Consider the following 20,672-nt stretch of genomic DNA (forward strand, 5'->3'; position numbering starts at 1 on the left):
ATTGTCTATGATCGAGTGTGCGTACGTAAGTGCGTAAGTTTAACCAAGTGCGTAGTTGCGTAAGCTCAAGTCGCACTGTTCAAGACAGGGGAAAGGGATGTAGTTCCCCTTATTTTCATTTGAAATGCCATATTTCTCCCTTGTAAAAGGAATGCACATATCTTAGTTTATGTTGTACATGTTGCCATAACACTTAATAGTGTTCTTGTGTATCTTTGCCTTAATGTAACAGCAAATTACCGAGAGTTGTTATGGTAATGTTACGTAAGTTGCAACATGATGAGCTTGCACGTGGTTGCAGTGCCACCAACCGTAGGCTAAGATGTGTGATATTCTTCCATAATTTTATGAATATATATCAATTCTTGACTTCAATTACACCTCTTATGCATGAAAAGCCAGGCTAACTGTGACGTCAAGTACCAGTCCAAGCTAAGAGTAGCCCCGGGGGTTTATTAACCTAGGCCGGTGTGTTACACTTGTTTAGCCTGTTCCCAGGATTGAGTCGATATGTGTAGGCTAGTCTGAGTTAATTGTCCTAAAATGAATGTAAGCCAGGACAATTGACATATAAAGCCACGAGTAGTATCAATAAGTATGACGTAGGGTGAAGTAAACATGACAATACATCTTTTAAAGAGATACGGAGTGTATATAAAAAGTATTTCAAATACCGATTAGCGATAGTTTCCAGATGATTTCCTGACTTATGAGAAAGGATTATACGGCACAATGTATAATTAAGGCCGCCGAAAATAGATCTATCTTTCGGAGGTCTCGGTATAATGCCGTATGAGCCGCGGGCCATGAAAATTTAACCACGGCACGGTGGTGACCTATCCTATATCGTTGCCAGAAGCACGATTATGTCTAACTTTAGCATTAAATAAAATTGTCATTTTGGTTTTCTTTGAATAAAGCACAGAGAAAACGTTAAATATTTTAATGGTAAACAAATTTATATAATTTTTCTTTCGTGGTTAGAGGTATCTTCATTTTAATTTTGTTTTATATACTGTTGTTTAACTACCTAAACATTTGTCGTTTCATTAGATATTACCTTACTTTTTATAATTGTATAGGCTTTTAAAGGGTATTAAACAGCATTTAAGTAATATGTGAAAGAAATTAGTGCATTACACTTTCTGATTCCACGGGCTTAAGCTTCAGTGCATTCTTTAAAGGACACCTGTGACCTTTATTCTCATTATCCAGAAAACTCTAGTGAAATTTTTTGGAAGCAAAATGTGCCAAAAAATCTGTATTCCTAAGAAGGAAGCTTTAGTTATATATTTAAACCATTTTTATTTGAGAAGGTGACATTTTAGATATTTAAACGTATTTCTCGCCTAAAGAAGCTTAAAAACTTCTGTCGAATCTAAAGGTAACTTAAACCGTTAAGAAATCTTTGTAATGAACTTTAAGAACAGGAATGAGTCAGCTAACAAATTCTATATTAAAGAAACTGAAAAAAAGTAATAAGCAAAAATGAGTTAACAATACCGTATTATTTTGCAGAATTTAGGGCAAAGGCCAAGCGCTGGGACCTATGTGGTCATTCAGCACTGAAGGGAAAATTGACAGTAAGAATGTTTGAAAGGTGACAACGAATACGCCTTTACATTCCCATCAACAAAACATATCCATCGCATAACTTTATATCTTGCATTACGTTTTGAATAGTAAGTCAGTCATATGATGGGTATTATTCTACGTTAGACCATTATTGGGTTTTGGATTTGCAAATGTAATTTTTCCTGTTTTTAACTTTTAATGTGAGCGTTTCTGACAGTTTCTTTAGCACGTCATCATTAGAAACAGTGGACCCAATCCTTACATCTCTCACCGTTGGAAAGTGTTTTTTTTTTTTGGGGGTTGGGTTTGGGTGGGACAAAACGAGTGAAATACATGGACCTTAATCCCATTACCATTCAGATTAAGCTAAGTTTATGGCAAGTTTTCAAACTGATATCGTACTGTAGGGTAAAGACTCCATACCCTAGGTTGGGTTAAGTTAGGTATGGTTGGTTAGGTCATATGCTAACCAAACGAATGTCAGAAACGTTCAGAGCACACATTAAAACATTTTTAAGTCCAAAATGCGAAAGCCAGACGGTTTAAAGTGAAATTTTATCGATGTGATATTTTTTACTCCAAGGAGGAGCAAGCCACTCAGAACACTTCCTTGTGGGATGCCATTACATATTCATATATGGCTGAATAATAAATTTCGAATACGATCTTATAAATTACATTGTGAGGAAGTGAAAGTCTTTTCTGTGACCCATATTAGGTTGGAATGATTATATCATTTGTTTTCAAGTTTTATGGTTATTTAACCATGGTTTTTTCTTTTCATCACTCCATAGACAGCTTATTAAAGATTTTGGTCTATAGTTTGATGGATTTACGTATTTATGAAAATAGGGCTGCAAAGCCAAGCACTGGGGAACTTTTTATCAATTCAGCACTCAAGGCAGTGAAAGGAACCCGTTGGAATGGTTGGTCAGTAAAATGGAAGAAAGGAAGCAAGAATGGAGGTAAATTGAAAGGCTAAAATGTGGCTGTAACTAGGACCCGAAGGAATGCCCGTGTAGTGTGGTAGTGCCATCAGTGCACCTCTTGCGATGCATTGTAGGCACTGCTTAAGGTCCTTTACAGCATCCCTTTGGCCCCTACCTGCAACCCCTTTCATTCCTTTTACTGTACCTCTGTTCATGTTCTCTTTCTTCTGTCTTACTTTCCATCCTCAAACACTTTCTAAAACATTTTCGCTCCCAATTTCCCTTTCAGCACTGAATGACCTTATAGGTCCCAGTGCTTGACCATTGGCCTAAGTTTTTTATTCCATTCCATTCCAAAGGAACACTGAAGACGACCATATTTAATGCCTGCAGTATACCACATGAAGTGGACTGGCAACAGTGCTACAGGGAGTTTTGATATGATTATGAGGATCTTTGCCCAGTTGATGGCATCTGGCCCCTATTACTGCCAGGAACATCTAATATTTCTAATGGATGACATACTACCCAAAGTGTTGGACATATGGACACTATATCAGTGAATAATCAGATATTAATCTTTGTAATTCATTCAAAGAATTGTGTTTGAATTATGCTTACATTCCACTGGATGATATATACCAGTAGATTGAAAAATTTATGCAAGATGTGTCAGGTTATTCAACTGCTTTGCTTGTATTCTTTTTTATTTTTTATTGAATATTTTTAACTGCTTTTTTTGTATTATAGGTTTCTAGTTTGCCTTTCATTTGTTCTGTTATAAATTTGGTAATTACGTTGAAGGAATTACACTCTTAAATTTTTATTTATTGGTTCATCTTCATTTTCATTTTTCGGGGGGTTGGGATAAAACTACTGTACCTTGAATGCTGCAGTTATGCAGTGTTTTGTAATGATATTTGCATTCTTAATTTGTAATTTAACATTTTTGTCATCTTGAATGTTGAATTATGGTGGTTTTCTTTTGATGGCCAGCCCACTGACAGGTAATATATATTTCTGTTTTGAGAACCAGGAGTCTGAAGAAATACAATTCAGAGTCAGTATGAACCAAGTTTATGTCTAGAATTTACTATTTTCATATTTTCACATTTTCATGATCATAAGCCTTTAAGTTAGTTATGTGACTAAATTAATCGGTTTTTTTCCTTCACAGGACATGTTACCAAATTTGTCTAGGTAATTCCCCATGCCAACATTTAATGGACAGAGGTAGCTTTTCCTAAAGGGCCATCTTTGGGCTTAAACCTAGACATGTGCAGTGCTCCTTTTACTATCCTTGAGAGTCATTTAGTCATCTGCCTATCAAGATCAGACCCAGCTCTTGGAACAGAACCTGAGATGAGACTTTGTCTTCACTCAACATCACTGTCTTCTTGAATCAGGTAAGGAGGCTTGCTTTCTGACCTCATTATCCTTCATGTTTGTCTTTTTATAAGTTAATCCTGATAAGCAAGGAGGGAATAAAAGAAGCAGATAAAGCTAAAAAAAAATACTTAATTTAGTTTAGAGCTTCCGTTTAGGACCAAGTTTTGAGTTGGCTCCAATCCCCCCAACCAACAGTAAGGCACTAGGATTCTGGGAAAACAATACAGTAGGACATCACTGGGTGGAAAGTGGTACCTCATTGCTATTTTTTACACCACACAAGCCCACAGCAAATGCTTGAGTCCTAAGGGGGACATCACATGTTGTGCTGAAACACTCTTGTCATTACACTTAATATTAATAACTCTGTTTATTTTTTTCAACATGTTTGTGGTGTATGCATACTGAAAATATGGAATACTGGATCTCTTAAGATTAAAACAACAGATTTTTAAAAGTAATTTTTTTTTTACTAGTATACAAATCAAGGCCTTTCAGGTGGAGAATATTTTTCAAGAGTAGCTGAACGGTTGAATGAAACAGTTAAGTTAGCCATACACTGTATTGGCACAGTGAGAGAGTGTGAGTTCAAAGAAAGTGCCCAGCAAGAACCACCTTAGTCCATCTTTCATAGGGAAGGCCAAGCAGGGTGGTAGAGATGGGATATGCCATACCTTAGAAGGCATTGGTTTGTATACATGAGGAAAAATACAAATTACTTTGGAAAATTTGGTATTTTGTTCCTACAGAGATGCAAACCATCACCTTTTAAGTGGAGATTTACTTCTTGGGTGGGTGGTGTCCTAAAAGTAGCTTAAGACATTCCACCTATTGGAAAATGTTCTTGAGATAGGGTCCATAAGGAACATTGTTTACACAAAAAACTTTACAAGTCTGTTGAAAAGCAGACCAAAGAAGTAAAAGTTCTGGATAGATAGGAACTACAAAAAAAGGGAGGAAATTTCTGCTGAACCGCATCACTCCCCACAGGTAGTGACGTGTCAGTAGGCAGCACACCCTGACAATTTTATTGATTATAACTGGATCCAGAAAGCAAGAGGATCCAAGTAGCTATTGCAGAGTAATGAGTCAGGTTAGCTCTGTCATGTCACCTGACCCCCTTATACAGGGAGGTGACTGAAGGAGACTCATTTTAGGCTAAGTAGAACTGGTTTCTCATTAGGTACTCACCAGAACTTTACTGATATTCAGTATGTACTTCAACCTAGTTAATGCTCCAGAAGGAAAGGGAAGGAACCACATACCACATACCCATTTCCAAAATGAAATCGGTGCTCTACTTGGACAAGGTATTTTTCCGGCCAAAAGGAGCTCAAGTTATTACACAACCTGTTGAGCAGCCACCACGCATCCCAGTTCTTATGGAAACCCAGTTTTGTGATTGGTGTCATCAACGGGGTTTCTCTCCAGTCAGACTACTATTCAACAAGTAGCAGACTGCCTCGTCCTCCCCTGTAGGGAGAAGCTACCCTGTGTGTCAGCCATCAAGGGCTATGGAGCTGCTCTAGGATTAGTTCTGCGTTAGAAAGGTGTATACTTTTCCGCCTCATGGGAAATCTCTATGCTCTTAAAAGTTTTGAACAGTCCTGTTCCCTGAGAGATTTTAAGCCTCCTAATTGGGTTTTGACCCTGGTATTTAGCAGCCTCAATCGTACTCCGTATGAACCCTTAACTGGGTTCGTTAGACAGAAATTTAACCCTCAAAATGGTCTTCTTACTGGCCTTGGCTTCATCAAAGTCAGTAGGTGAGCTTCATGGACTCTTTTAATGTTAAACACTTGAGTGGTTGGAGGTCTGTAACCTTCGAATTTGTCCCGGAATTCGTAGCTGATGCTGAAAATCCCTTGGTTCACGATGACAGAATGTCTGGCTGTTGAGTAATCCTTCGCATAACAGATCAGAGGCATACAACTTCCTGTGCTCTAACAATTGGCCAGGAAATGAGTCCAGGTGGGCCGAACCACCAGCCAGCTCTAAAGCTTATTTTATTCTCCCATCAAGAGTAAGTTTCCTTTTATGTTAAGACCAAGGGTTTGTTCTGTATATGAAGAAATGACAAATTTTAAATCCATTTGTATTTTTCATAACAGCAAACCTCAAGCCACCCCTCATATAGTTACCTGGGCTGGAAGAAAACTGAAGCATCACGACATCTGCTAGGGGGAAACAAGGTTGGGCTCTTCCCACCTCTTTCCCCATTGGCTCTCTCTCGTTGCCACCAAAACCTTGTACTGTACTTTTAATAACTGGAATCCAGCTAGGCGCAGAGAAGACCTCAGGTTTGTGAGTTTTGAAAATAGAAATTGATTTAAAATTTGTCATTGTGAGAAGCATATACACAATATTGCTTCCTCTATTTCTCAAAAAGTTGGTGTCATGTGGAAATGCTTTAGAATGTTTTGGGCTGCAGCTATTATATTTGAGAGTTTTAAAACTTTCTTCTTTCTTGTTTGGAGTACTGTTCTCCAACTGGGTCCTTTGGTGACATTTTCATTTCAAACTCTTGGATAGAGGTGTGTGCCATCAGTTAGGTTTATTTTGCAAACTCGTAATGTTGACTTTGGCACAGATGTCAAGTGAGTTCATTATGTTGGTTGCATAAAAGGTACTACTATGATTAACATCCCTTGCACTGACCTGGCTGTTTTTCCTTGTAATACTACTAAGGCCTCTGCTGCAAACAGTGTGTTGTTTGCTAGCATTAGGCTTAATACTACTGTACTCAGTTTGCTTGGAGTTATGTCTTGGCTACAACTAAAATGTAGGAATAGTTCGTCTGTGGCAGTTGTGGAATCTTCTGATGTCCAAATGTTTTATGCAAGGACAAATGCATTCCCACTCTCTGCTGACATCTCCTGAGTATCAGGTGTATTGGTTTTATTGTAGATTCCTTCATATTTATTTATCAATTACCTTTTTCTATGACTTTCTCTCTGCATGCTGATTTCTCTTTGGAGCCCTCTTGGGTTTATATTAAGTTGACTCTGTCCATAATGGTTTTCAGCTGAAGATTAAAGAAAGAAAGGAACAGCTACTTTAGCATTCCTCCTTTCCACCAGGCTGTCAAGGAAAGTAGAGGATGGGCAGACTGCCCAAGACATCAATTTAAGCCAGATTATCCAAAGATAATAAATTGGTACCTTTATCATAGGGAGATGACGATGTAGAAGGGACATCTACATCAAAGACAACAATACAAGACAAAAAATGGCAAACTTTCTTGGTTGGAGGGGGTGTTAGTTCAGACTTGCAAGGAGCACTTTTGGGAGGTGGTAAGGGAAGGAAAGAAAGGGCACCACCTCATCCACTGACTTCACCAATTAAGAAGGCAAATGCAACTGGTCCTTCCTTTTCCTCCTCCTCAACCTTTCCCCTCCGAGCAGAAGCCCAGTCTGCATGTTCCTCACATGGCAAGGAATGGACGTAGACTTTGCTTCAATAATGTGAACAATACAGCACTTGTGTGGGTTTATGTTGCTCTCTTATTCTCCACAACTGAGAAAAACTCAGTAAAAAAAAAATACAAATAAAAACAAAGAAACAAAGGTGCAGTATGTCCATTCAGCTGTTCCTTTGTCAAAAGATCAACTGCGGTGGTTCTTACCACGTGTATCTTTGTACCCATGTTGTCCCTTTGTAGTACCTTGTGTGGGCTAACCTTGTAGCCATGGCCATTCAGCCATTCTTCTACGAACGAAAGATATTCTCACTTGAAAGGCATCAGTTTGTATTCCTGTTGGACAACACTATCTTGTATTCCGGTGGGACAACACTATCTTGATTATCCTTTCATTCTAATAGTTCACTTCTATCATCACTTTCATATTTTGCAATCAATTTCGTAGACTATTGTTACATATTGACAAGAATATACACTTGTCCATATAACTAAGGAATGTTTTAACTCCAATATGTATCCAGCACCTCATAGTCCTGCCAGTTATTGTTCCATTTACTAGGTTCACTTTTACCAACCATCCTACACTGTAGGCTGTATTTTTACAAGGATACTTTTTTACTTTTTACCCACTTAGGTTTCCAAATTACCTAACTGCTGAACTCCATCTGCCCATTTAGCAGGGTAAAATGAAACGCCACCAGTTATTTTCAATGACAATCTTTAAATTCCCAAGATACAGTTTGGAATATACAAAATAAAAAAAATTGTGACCATCCTGCTTGATCATTTATATACAAAACAATCTTATCAAAACATACACAACTTGTTAAAAAAATGAATACAGCTCCAGACACGAACACAACAGAGGTAAAGAGAGACAATTGACAGAGACAACTGAAATCCCAATGCTTAACAAGAACTTTATCTCATATAAATATAAATGCACAGAAAGCATTCTAGGAGTGAGCCAGCCTGGGTAGTAAATGGTTACCTGGACAGACACTATACACAGGACACTTACTTAAACATTATTCTTTGTAATTGGAAGGACATCTCCCATCCCCCCCTCCAACAACTAATGCAATGGTGCATATTCTGCCTAATAATGTATTTTATTTAATCACAGAACAAGTGGCAGTGCAAACTGTTGCACCAATATAAATTCCCACAAGGAGAAATGACCACACGTCAGTGACTCGAGGGTCTACTTCGGCATTAGTTTTGCAAACACCTGCAAGTATCACGCCACTATGCAGCCTTGGGTGAACTGACAGTATGGATATGCTCATCTTGCTCTCAGAGGAATCAGTGTGTGCTAAGGTAAAGCAGTACTTTTTTTTTCTCCAGATGACAGGTGTGGTTTCCCTTCTTAATTATATCACTTGTGGTCTGAGGGTAAACCATTAAAAGTACACACAATACAAATATTTTCCAATAAAGTTACCCCATGTGATGCTTCCCAACATACACAATGATTACAGCTCTGCAGTGACTATAATCAAGAATTTTTTTAAGTTCCATTACAACAGAACATGAGAAAGATGGTACAATCAATTTTACACTTAGGTTCCAACATCACCACTGTGAATAACCAAGATTATTTGGTTACTGTACATGTTCTTCTAAACTCTCAATCTTCTGATCTGCTGTTGAAGGCTAGGCACTTGATGTTTAAGAAAAACCACAGAAACTCCTGGCACTAACTCTGTAACTATTTACACATCACCGTTGAGCACACACACTACTGTTATTTCACATGGGAACCTGAATGCTTTACCTACCATTAATAACTGTCCTTCTGACATGCACGGTGAACGACGAATTTCAAACGATGTGGTACGTGACAAATATATCTAGCCATAAACAACAAAAATTTTACGAAATGTTTACATGCCACTCAAAAGCAACTGACAATCTTCATACAGATTCATCATTAACGAAATCTCGCTGTTCTATCGGTTTCAGTCCCTGATTCTAAAATAAAAAGAATTCTCTCCTTCCTGTAATTTGGCCACAGTCAATGATATGACTCCACATTTTTCTGGATATCACATATGTAGTTTGGCACAGTTCCAAATGTCAACATACTTCTCCAACAGAAGCAATGAAAGATATAGTGAACATAATTATACAGGAACTAGTATATAAGAACACTTAAAAATAACGTTGAGCATTTTTCGGCACAACTTAACCAAATACGAAAAATAAGAGAATAACTTCCATGAATGATTATGGCTAGAACTCTGGAGAACACTTTACTTATGCAGTTCCAAAATCTACTCAGAAAATCGTACAATAATTCAATACGGTACGCTCTACTTGTTCTTCCTTTTTCACAAAGTCGCAAGATACAAAATAGATAACGGCAGCAATGCTTTTATTGAGAGAGTTTTAAATGCTTATAAAATACATAAATCTACACTTACGAATAGTGCCCAACAGTAAATACAGTACTTCAGTTTACATTAAAAAAAACATTTATCCCTCAAATTCTCACATTTGCACAGGCAACTTCCTAATTTTGTGAAAAAATCTCCAACTTTTGCAATATTTTCTATTAATATAAAAAAACTACAGGTGAGAGGCACTTGCTTCAAAAAATTTAATCTCAACTTTCAAACGGCTTTTTGATCGGAACTATTAAAAATAAAGTTTCATAAGTGTCAACTTGTGCAAAATTGGTAACCTCCAACAACTAAAGAAACTGAACTTTACCGTAAAGTTGTGCTACAAGTCAAATAACAAAAAGTATAAGGTAATAAAAATATGAGGGTGGTGTTTACACACTTGTATGGAACAGCAGAGCTCGTCTGATCACAAGAGCCAAGTGAGATCCTAACTGCCCTTGTAGTTTATCATCATTCAATGAACTGTATTAAGAGAACATATAACTGAACTGTGGAATATTCAACCTCTGTATTTCAATTTCTCATCACAAAAATGGTAATTACAATCGGTTACAAAAACAATTCCAAATGATATAAAAAAAAAGAGACCTAATTTTACCTAAAAAATCAGGCAAAATGAGTCAGGTCATTTTCACAATACTACTACTTACTTCATATCATACGCATCATTTCTGTAGGCCACTACAAAATAACAAATGACTGTAAGAACAAAAATAACATCAGTGTCATGGACCAAACAGGTAAAAATATTCTACACTGCATAACATGAAGTTGTACTCCTCACTATGTGGTCTTTATGGCACTACTAAACTGGAGACGCACAAATGCCTTACATATTGACTGATTTGAGAATAACTTCTGAAATAATACTCAGATAACACTGCTGAGTAAAATATATAAATACGAATACTGAAATGTATAAAGAATCAGGAATCAAAACTGCTCAGAGAATTGGGTATCTGTTTGAGCTCTAATAGTCCATGTAAAGAGTACAACTACGAGATGAAATGCTTCTGTAATAACTTTTCTCACTACCAGAACATAATACCTAACTTATTACCTATTGTTCCTCATCATCTTAAACAATACTGACTGCATAAGCAACTCCATTTCTCCAGCTTACAAAAATGAGCAAATTATTATACACGACACTGCATCATCACAGTTGAGCCCCTCAAAACCTATGGATTCCTCCAGTGAGCTGAACAAAAGCCTGCTAAGCAAGCTTTGCTTTTCCGTGAGCCCATTCATCTGACATCAATATCCGTAATATAAAAATATCACTTCTTTATTTCCTTATTTGAATGTATTCCAGAAACCTTCATCAGTTCTAGTGCATTGTTGTGAGCTGATGTTTCTCTGGGACTGCAGACGATTCCTCATCTGGAGGGTAGCAGGGTCTGCGGCAGAAGCACTGGTAAAAGGCTTTGAGAACCGACTTCCTGTATGCAAACACTGCGAAGATCACCACAGACTCTAAAATTACGTACCCCCACAAACTGTTGAAAAAGAGGAATGAGAAGTTAAACGAGCTTCCAGCACCATATGGAAAATTCAGGTAAGCTGAATGATCAAAACTCATTTTTCAAATTATAATAAACTGAAATATTCAACTGGAAACTTTTCTAAACCATAATTGTAGCAGTGCAAAAGTAACACTTCAATTTAATGGACTGTATAACATCATCATTTTTTACTTGGCTACCATTTTGTATGTCATGCATTTTTAAATAAATCTCTTGTAATTCAAAGCTAAGTGCAAAGTTCTGGTTAATTTAAATTAGGAACTAAATGGAATTGTTGTTAGCTCTACAATATCTAATGGATTCTGCTCCTGACTAGACAGCTTCTGATAAGTTGAGGTGCTACTTAAAAAAATTTTTTTATGTCAAAAGTAGCTTCTGATGAAATAAAGAAGGTTTTTAAACCAAATATATACAGTATAAGGAAAACTAACAGAAGATTATATCCTGCAGAGAATTATGGCACATGAGCAACATCAAATAACATCACTAGAAGGGAACAAGATGAGATTTCTAATATCATTGAATCTTCTAGAAAGTTATGTACATGTGGCAAAGCCTCAGCCTATGTAACCACACTTGCACTGAGAAACCAAGGGACTTCATAAGCCACAAGGGGACAACGTATAGCTAAATATGTGTAATGTAAGTATAACTTAAAGCAAATTCTCACAAACATGTATTCCAAAGTGAATTTTTTTTTACCACTTTTATCCGAGTAGTCTTATACCACAGAAAACAAAACCAGTACAAGACTCTTAAACAAGAAGGTTGAAATAAATTTTGTATGACCATTATTCTTATTGTAATGAAGTGCATTAGCAGGAAAGGTAAAAATTCATCTTTAATTCTAGTATCAATTTTTGTAAAATTGTTCTGACTGGGAGATGAGGGGAAATTGATGTTTTAAGCTTTTTTTGTATTATATAATAAACCTTCCAAGATAATTTTTTAAAACATCAAACTAGTGTTCTCTTACAAACCCATCTTTCTTAAAATTTTACTTCACTTCACTGTCCCTAAACTCTGTCCTTTGTTTAAACTGTCCCCAAACTCAGTCCTTTGTTTAAAGACAGCAGCAGTACAATAGTTCCAGTGCACCATGTTGGACTACATGTATATATCACTCACAATACAATGTATTGTGCATTGTAGTTTGGAAATGAGGCTGAAAGCATCACTGAACTGGGAGAAAGGAATTCATTTTATGACTGATTGGGTTTTTTGAATAGTAGTAGTTTTGTGCTACAAATACACTTGACCACATTCATATGTGCCTAACAAGAGGAGGTTCTCTGCATGATAAAAACATAGCCAACTCAGAATTCCAGAGTGATACAGAAAATATAAAATACTTACTCAATAACCCTGATATCTAAAATATCATCCGGAACATCAATCAATGTGTGTACAATCATTATTAGGTACAACTTCCACCCCTGCTTAAGACTGAAAAATAAAAAAAGAATACAAAAATAAGACATGAAAAGTAACTGCAAAACATTACATAAATATGGCAGGTCAAGTAGGAAAGATCATGTAACTATAAAAATAAAAAAAAATACTTATGACAGCAGCCATTTGTCATTCCAAATAACCCCACAATTCAGTAAGTAGTGTACAAGTAAGCAAGTAAACAGTTTAGCAACAATCACCATAAAATTTAACACGTATGTCTGCATGTACATAAGATAAATAAAAGTGTATAAGATAAATAAAATATTAGATAAATAAAATAGCTATTTCGATATAATAAATTATATGCAGAGAATCAGCCACCCCCCTACACACTGCATCTAGGTACCTAACTAAACCCACCATAATTGTGTAGTTCAATGTCGAACTACAAAAGCTATAATTTTACATATAAAACAAAACTTTACAATTCCAATATAAAACAACATTAAAGGGCTATTAGTAAATGAGGAACTAAATCTACAAACAGTTTTGATTCCGTATCAAAGTTAAACTTTATACAGAGAGAGAGAGAGAGAGAGAGAGAGTGCAAATTTTATTACTCAAATTTACTCAATTCTTACCAAGTAGGAAATCTATCAAGAAGCAGTTTGAGTAAACAGTTGAGCTACATATTAAGTTCCTGCCTTCTATACAAACATCAAAAAATACAGAACATAGTGTCAGTAGATCACTCCACAGGTCATGCTAGTTGGTATGTTACAGGAAAATGTTGTATTTCAAAATCTAAGTCTCTCTTTTTGTTATAAAACTTAGTTTAAAAATCATTACTATTGACTTCAATATCTACTTCTAAAAATAAGCCTACTGCATGTGAATCCCTATTAGTAGTGCTCCGAGATTTCAAGAACTCCATGATATATAAATTAGAATATGTCACACACAATGCTCCTGCTATTTAAAGAAAGCAAACCTAACCCCATCTCTGACTGTTTGAAAATGATAAATCTGCTGTGAAGATTTGAAGTGGTGAAAGTGACCTTGACAGAAGCCTCATCCTTCAAATGTTCATTTTATTTTGTCTACTTCCACCTTATCTTGTGAATCTGTATGCCTGGTATTGTTAAATAAATTGTTTACACTTCGTGATTCTCAGTCCATTTCCTACTTTGCTTTCCTATATCTTTTATTACCAGCTTTGTAATCTTATTTACATATTTTACAATATTTTTCACACATACTTTTTTACGATTACAGTATAGCATACAATACTTCAATATCGGAATAGAATTATTTAGTGGTCATAGCATATTTTAACATGAATAAAAATATCATGTAAGCCCACAATGCACCTAATATGGTCATGTGGCAACGTTGTATGAACGTAACTGAAATCTATAGCCGCCCTATATATTGTTATCAGGACCTGGTTGTTCTCTACATACATCTAGAGATTCTGAAACATTTTATTATATGCATTAATGATCTGGTCATGTTCAGATTTATTATCTGTTTACTCAAAAGTTTATCAAAAACTAAAATCTAGAATACGACTCATATCTTTAATAGCGCAAGTGACAGAATTAGAGAGAAATATCAAATACATAGGATTGTTTTCCAATCTATGAACAGCATACACAAAAAGTATACTGAAATTTGAGGGCAAGACTTCACATAATTTATGTTTCCTAATGAATACTTACCAACACTAGCAAAAATGACTTTCATATTACACACTTCTTAGTAATTACTCGAGTCAGTCTCTGAGGTTACATTAAAAGTCCAACATTTTTGTATACTAATCCAAAGTTATTACTGGCACTACTAAAGGGTAATATAACCTGTTGATTCTAAATACCTTTAGTCCTATTTTGTAAAATATTACCATGATAAGTTCATGCAGTAAGTTCATCTAGGTAATCTACTCTTAAGTTTTGCTACATATTGTGCTGCTTCAGGCTTACCACGAAACTAGACAGACCCCATTTCCTAAGAAACACAAGAAATTAAAGATAATTAAATACCAAATTCAAGAATTTAAAAAACTAATTCAATAATTCAAACCAACTCGGGTTTACTCACAAAAACAACTGAAATGAATTGATTCCCACCTGACTGCCAATATCTTTACTTTTTTTTAACCACTGTCATTTAGACTTTCTTAACAGGAGCAATGAACATTCAAGTTTTCCTACAGTTAAACAGAAAGTTCTGACAGTATCAGTATCATAACTGATGCATTTTATTGCTATTTCATTTGTATATTCGGTTACTTGAAAAACAACTGTGTACATTGCATGAAAAACAAAAATGTGTACGATGACTGAACAGAACATAATAATCTACAAACTATGCAAATGCATAAAACTTCAAACAACATTAAGCATTAGTGAAGAAACGTCAGGTTCCTTATTCACCGACATTTCTCGATTACTGGAACTCTCATGGAGGTTACGTTTCTTACGCTGGTTTATTTGTTTTTGTTTGTTTGTCTGGTAGCAGGGTTATGCAAAAGTAAATAAGTGGGCATTTATGAAAATTTGACCAAAGTTGCCCTTTGGAAACGAGTTATAAGATTTTAGGGGAGAGAGGAATGTAATCTAATGACAAACCTTTGACACATCTTTGCTGTATTGGATGGTAATGAATGAAAAGGTTGTTTTAGATTATCCAACGAAACATGTAACTGCAACATCAATAAACTGAGCCAGTACTACTGTAAATACGAATGAAAATTCAGTATTAAACTTAGTAATGTTAACCACTGACATTCTAAACAACAGCCTAACCTGAAAGAAAGTAAAATTGCCTCGAAGGCAAGGAGAAACATCAAATATGTACCTTGGGAACTTTATAAAAACATGAATCTAGACATATTTAAACTGAGAGAAAATTACTCACCAGAAATTGGCTTCACATCGAGGTAAGCCATTGCCGAATTTTGTGTACTTGCAAGTATTTGAGGTTGCGAGAGAGAGGAAGACTAAGTTGACAATCATAAGAATAGTCTCCACAAGTTGCAATATCATATTAATGTCGGCTGAAAAATGAAAAATGAATTTATATTTCCCTGTCAACAAACAGGATATCCATCATATGCTGTGAAGTTCTAATGATTTAATTCAATTTGTACTTATAAGTAAACAGGTCATTTAAAAGACTAAAGCTAAACACCAATCTTTGAAACATTCATCTTGGGTAACTTCAATTAGATTTACTGTTTAATACAACACCAAATGTAAAAATTATCAAGATTTAACAATAAATGTGTAGATATCACCACTACAAAAGGGTAGGAGTTTGAATTTTGTCAAAATATACCAAAAGCAACATGAAACAATTTTAACAACTGTATTCTGCTAAATCATTTGACAAAAGGTAATACATATTAATTATCAGTGTTCCTACCACACCACAGGGTTCTAGCCTCAGATTCTTCTTCATTTTTATTCTATACTATTACAAAGTTTTACAAAGCTGCAATCTCTTAGATAAAATCTAATCTCATTAGTTCATTTTATACGAGCAAACCATATTTGCCAGCCCTGTAATGGTTCAGATTTAGTTCAGAGGTGTGAATGCAAGTGTTTGAAAAGCAGTAACGAAATGGAATTAGGCTGTGCACTTCATGAACTTCCAGGAAAGAAAAAAAAGGAGTGAAACTCCAACCTGAGGTTGAATAAAGAATATAGCAAACAGACACAGAATCAACAGTCAATATAACAATTATTTTTTCTCAACTCCAAGCTGTAATGAAAATTGTTAACGACAATGACAACCAAAGTACTGTTCTGCTGTGAATGCAAGCAACAGGAACTAAGTACCAGAGAACATAACTTACTTCTCAACTTGCACTTGTCGCCATCAGTCTCCATAAGAGATCCATCTCTGTCTTTTCCCCTTGCATATGGTAAAACTAACACGACAGTTGTCAGAAAAGCTCCAATTACCCAGGTGTAAATGGAATACAAGAGGAATCGTTTTCTTGATCCCACATCTTGACGATTCCTGAATAGAGAGATTATGAGTTAGTTAACTTTGGGTGATTAAGCAGAAAAAATCTAATCAACTGTCCACTTCTGGATGTGCCGAAATAAAATGAACATTTTTATGGAAACTAATGTAAGCCACATATGACAAGTTATTCAAACTGATATATTATTTGTTTAAATAATCACTATGATCCAAATTAAAGTATTCTTCGATACATCACTAAACTAGAAGTTTTATTAAAAAGCAGGATACTGCAAACAATATATACTTCAAACATGGTTATAGGACCTATTTGTTGGATGAAAACCATATAATGTTGGACTCACTTCAATGTTCTCCAAATATCGAAGCACATGACATTAAACCACAACATGACACCACAGAAGAAGAAATATTTGACAGCTCCTGGAATAGGAATCAAACAAAAATTAAACATTTCAATAAAAAGTTAAAATATACACAATGTACTTTTAAAAAATATATACAAATTTAACACATGATAACTGTTTTAAATATGAAACAATACTTGAAAATAATCTGACAACCTCCGACATTCAAAACTCAAGTCAAATAAAACAAAAATGAAAATGACTGAAACTTTATACACATGCAAACTTTCACAATCTGACTGAATTAAGGAATTTTTACCAATATAGTACTTCAGTAATCATCAAGAAGTCTGAGTGCACTACTTAAAAATTACAAGTGAAGAACTTACATGAACAATACAATACCACGGATCTGAAAACTCACCTAGTGACACACAAGAGACAAAGCTGATATTTAGAGATAAAACAGATCCTGGCAAAAGGCAGATGTTATACAAAAGAAGAGATATGAGGAAGCATATCATATACTGGCCCTGAAATCAAAAAATGAGAACCATTACTTTCCTAGCAAGGCAATGTGCTAATTCAAATTCGGTTTTTGTAAAACAACATGTTTTAGGGTTCCAATTCACAACAGTTTTACAAATTTTCAAGAGTACATGCAAAATGGAACAACCAGATGGTAAACAGCATCTCAGAATTATCAAAATATTAAAAAAATTCATCAGTGCTCAAAGTCTGCATTTATAATTCACTGTCATGTTGAAGGATTCGTACAAGATTTATGCAATCACAGAATTTTACTGCGACATAAATGGGGTATTTTTTTTATCAGTAGTCCAGTAAGCTCTTTCACTTCATCCAAGTTGTTGCTATGGCATTTACTTCCCTCTTAATACCTACTTCACAACCATTCATGTCCCTGTTATCGTTAGGTCCTTTTGATAGATAATATTAATTACATACAGATATTTAACAATACCTACAGTAATACATACTAATTATTCACATACAGCAATACAAACCAATTAAGACTTTACATTATATAAAATGATAAGCGAAATGTTAAAAGACATATTTTATGAAGATTTTCAGTAATGCAAAACAGAAATGTTATGCAAACTATTTTCATTTCTATAAAATATGTCTGTTTATACTGACAATCATAAGATTTGATCTGTGATTTTCAGTTGTGATCAAATTCAATTTTTAATTCCTTTAATTTCAAGAATGAACCTTCACCTGGCACAGACGAAAATGGCAGTGTAAACTCTATCTCTAAGTCTGGAACGGGTCAAATTATTTCTTGCCATATTTCACAGGTGAGAGTGAGCCTACATGGCAATTTGTGGATGACAAAAAAGGTTCTGTATTGCATCACTTGGGCTCCAGTGGAAATGTTTTTTGCATTTTACTTTTCATCCAATCCTGGCATCTTCCTATAAAACTGTTGAACTATTTTAATTGTCAATAAATTTTCGTCTGTTTTGTACACAACATTTCTTTGTGTGCAAGTATAATAAGTGTACTGTACTGCAAGAACTGCATCAGTGTTTGTTGTGCACTGTTGAATATTGCCAAGATATTGAGAGGTTGAATAAGCATGAGGCATGTGATATTGTAAGATTACATTAATTTTCTTAATTGGTATTGTTTTACGAAACCAAAAACTTTGTCATAAAAACTGCACATACTGTAGTACCATAGAAGAAGTACAAGATATATATTTTCTCATTCCCTCTTTTACCTACATCGTTAATACTGTACTGTACACAAAATGGTTTTGTTAAAATGTACTGTACACAACATGGTTTTCTGCTCATCATAATGTTGTTAAGGTTCATGCTCATAATATTGATAAGGTTCATGGCCAACACCTGTACAGAACTGACAAGGTTTGAGGGGATCAAGAGTTATTCACAGACTTTCAACAATCATGATCTGTAGCCCATAAAATCCCAAATTATTCAAGGGACAACTAAATACGTAACTGATTTACTAAAATAAATAAAACTGACAACACCGACCTGCAAACATCTCAGGTCTCTGATGAAGAAGAAAGCAACTAATGTGAGAATTAAGAGGAGGTGAGCAACAGCCACTCCTGCCCAATAAAGTCCAGGATTTTGCTCTTTTTCCTCTATGCAAATATAAACTTTGGTTTGGTGCATTTCGCAGGTTTCTTCATCGGAGTCGTCATAAACCTGAAACAAAAATTCCAACATCAGGGACACATTGGTGGCGTCAAAACCATCTTACAGGATTCAAAGCAAGACACTCCAACTACACATTACTTATTTCAGTAATAACTACACATATTACTAACTTAATTCAGTAATAAGTCCACAAAAAAACTTTAAGCACAAAATTTCCATTATTCCATATGACATGAAACATAATTCTGTCTCATAAAGGCTACACAAACAAGATGTAACAGAACTGGCTTGAATCATTCTTCATACCACCAAGTATCAACAGCAAAGGCAGAAAATATTTGTGCAGCAATCGCCTTCTTCAATGTTAGCTCTAATTTTTTTTATTGAAAAACACTGGTGTTTACTTACATGACCTGCATTTGCCAACCCTTTAAAACATTGAAATGAGAATGTTTCTTTGTTAAGACATTCTTTTAAGTTAACAATAGTCTGTATGGGTGATACAGGTCTTTTACTAACATAACCATTACCAAATATTTAAAAATATACCTGTATTCAAGTGTGTTTATTCATTTGCTACTAAATCCTGTGCAGTATTGCTGATCCATTGAACAAAAGAATTTAGTCCTTTAGAGGCAAACATACTTGCATGGGTTCCCAGCTTAAGCCTATAAAATTAACTGGTGAGGAATTTACAAAATAAACATAAGACTGGCTAAATATTAAGAAAAAGTAAGGCTCTACATTGGCAAATAAAGTACGCTACTTGGCAAGTTACTTTTCTGTTACTGAGAGCAAATGAAAAACAAATTTTTGGCATCATAATTGTACAGTCCCCAAAAAAAGGGTTAAGTTCCAGTACCTTAGGTTTTCTGCTGCAAGTCACTGAGTTGATTAACAGCTAGCGTTAGTGGGCTGGCCGTTACCGATTCTTGTTTAAGACTTACCTTCAACTCATACCATTCTTGAAGGCAGCGGCGCCATAACTTGGGGACAAGACTACTTATTGTGGTGCAGTAGACTTTCACTAAATCATGGCACTGTTTAAATAACTGTAACACCATACAGATCGAAACTGGTGAAGCCTAAGGATTCCTTACCTTTGTAATACAGTACTTGCTGGGTGGGACATAGTTAGGATGGATGTAACGAGGCACAAAAGCATCCTTATCGTCAAAAAGGACTTCCTTCTGATATATGGGTACAGGTTGACCTTCGTTGCAGCTGTAAAGAAAATTAAAAGATTACTAGGAGACTTCTTTGGTAAGCATTTTATGAAAGAATACTTGTCCTGTTTACTACAATGAATGCTCTTCCAGTTCTTTAATAAAAAATGAAAAATACAAGTGAAGACTTTGCACTGCTGAGGACAAGTATAAATATAAAACAAAAAACCACATCAAATTTACAATCTGTGAAACTTACTGAACAAGAAACCAAAGAGATAAAAACCCATACATAAAAATTATACAGATTCTTAATACCTTCTAGCAATAACAAAATGTTTTCTCTTCATTCCCTTTATCAAACAAT

General features: G+C 35.2%; 1 protein-coding gene across 4 annotated transcripts in view; it reads right to left on the reverse strand.

The window, feature by feature from the left end:
* Nucleotides 1–8,015: 8,015 nt before the first annotated feature.
* The window catches only part of LOC136836964 (probable G-protein coupled receptor Mth-like 3), a 59,656-nt gene continuing 46,999 nt past the window's right edge, over nt 8,016–20,672 (reverse strand). For all 4 annotated transcript variants that reach the window (XM_067101495.1, XM_067101496.1, XM_067101497.1 and 1 more), the window contains 8 exons: nt 20,240–20,363; nt 19,011–19,187; nt 17,408–17,516; nt 16,981–17,059; nt 16,503–16,669; nt 15,563–15,701; nt 12,605–12,694; nt 8,016–11,221 (listed from right to left, as the gene is read on the reverse strand). In XM_067101495.1, the coding sequence (XP_066957596.1) occupies nt 11,053–11,221; nt 12,605–12,694; nt 15,563–15,701; nt 16,503–16,669; nt 16,981–17,059; nt 17,408–17,516; nt 19,011–19,187; nt 20,240–20,363 (1,054 nt within the window). In that variant the 3' untranslated portion in view covers nt 8,016–11,052. The remainder of the gene's footprint in view (nt 11,222–12,604; nt 12,695–15,562; nt 15,702–16,502; nt 16,670–16,980; nt 17,060–17,407; nt 17,517–19,010; nt 19,188–20,239; nt 20,364–20,672) is intronic.

Source organism: Macrobrachium rosenbergii, chromosome 57 (genome assembly GCF_040412425.1).
Source record: "Macrobrachium rosenbergii isolate ZJJX-2024 chromosome 57, ASM4041242v1, whole genome shotgun sequence".
NCBI lineage: Eukaryota > Metazoa > Arthropoda > Malacostraca > Decapoda > Palaemonidae > Macrobrachium > Macrobrachium rosenbergii.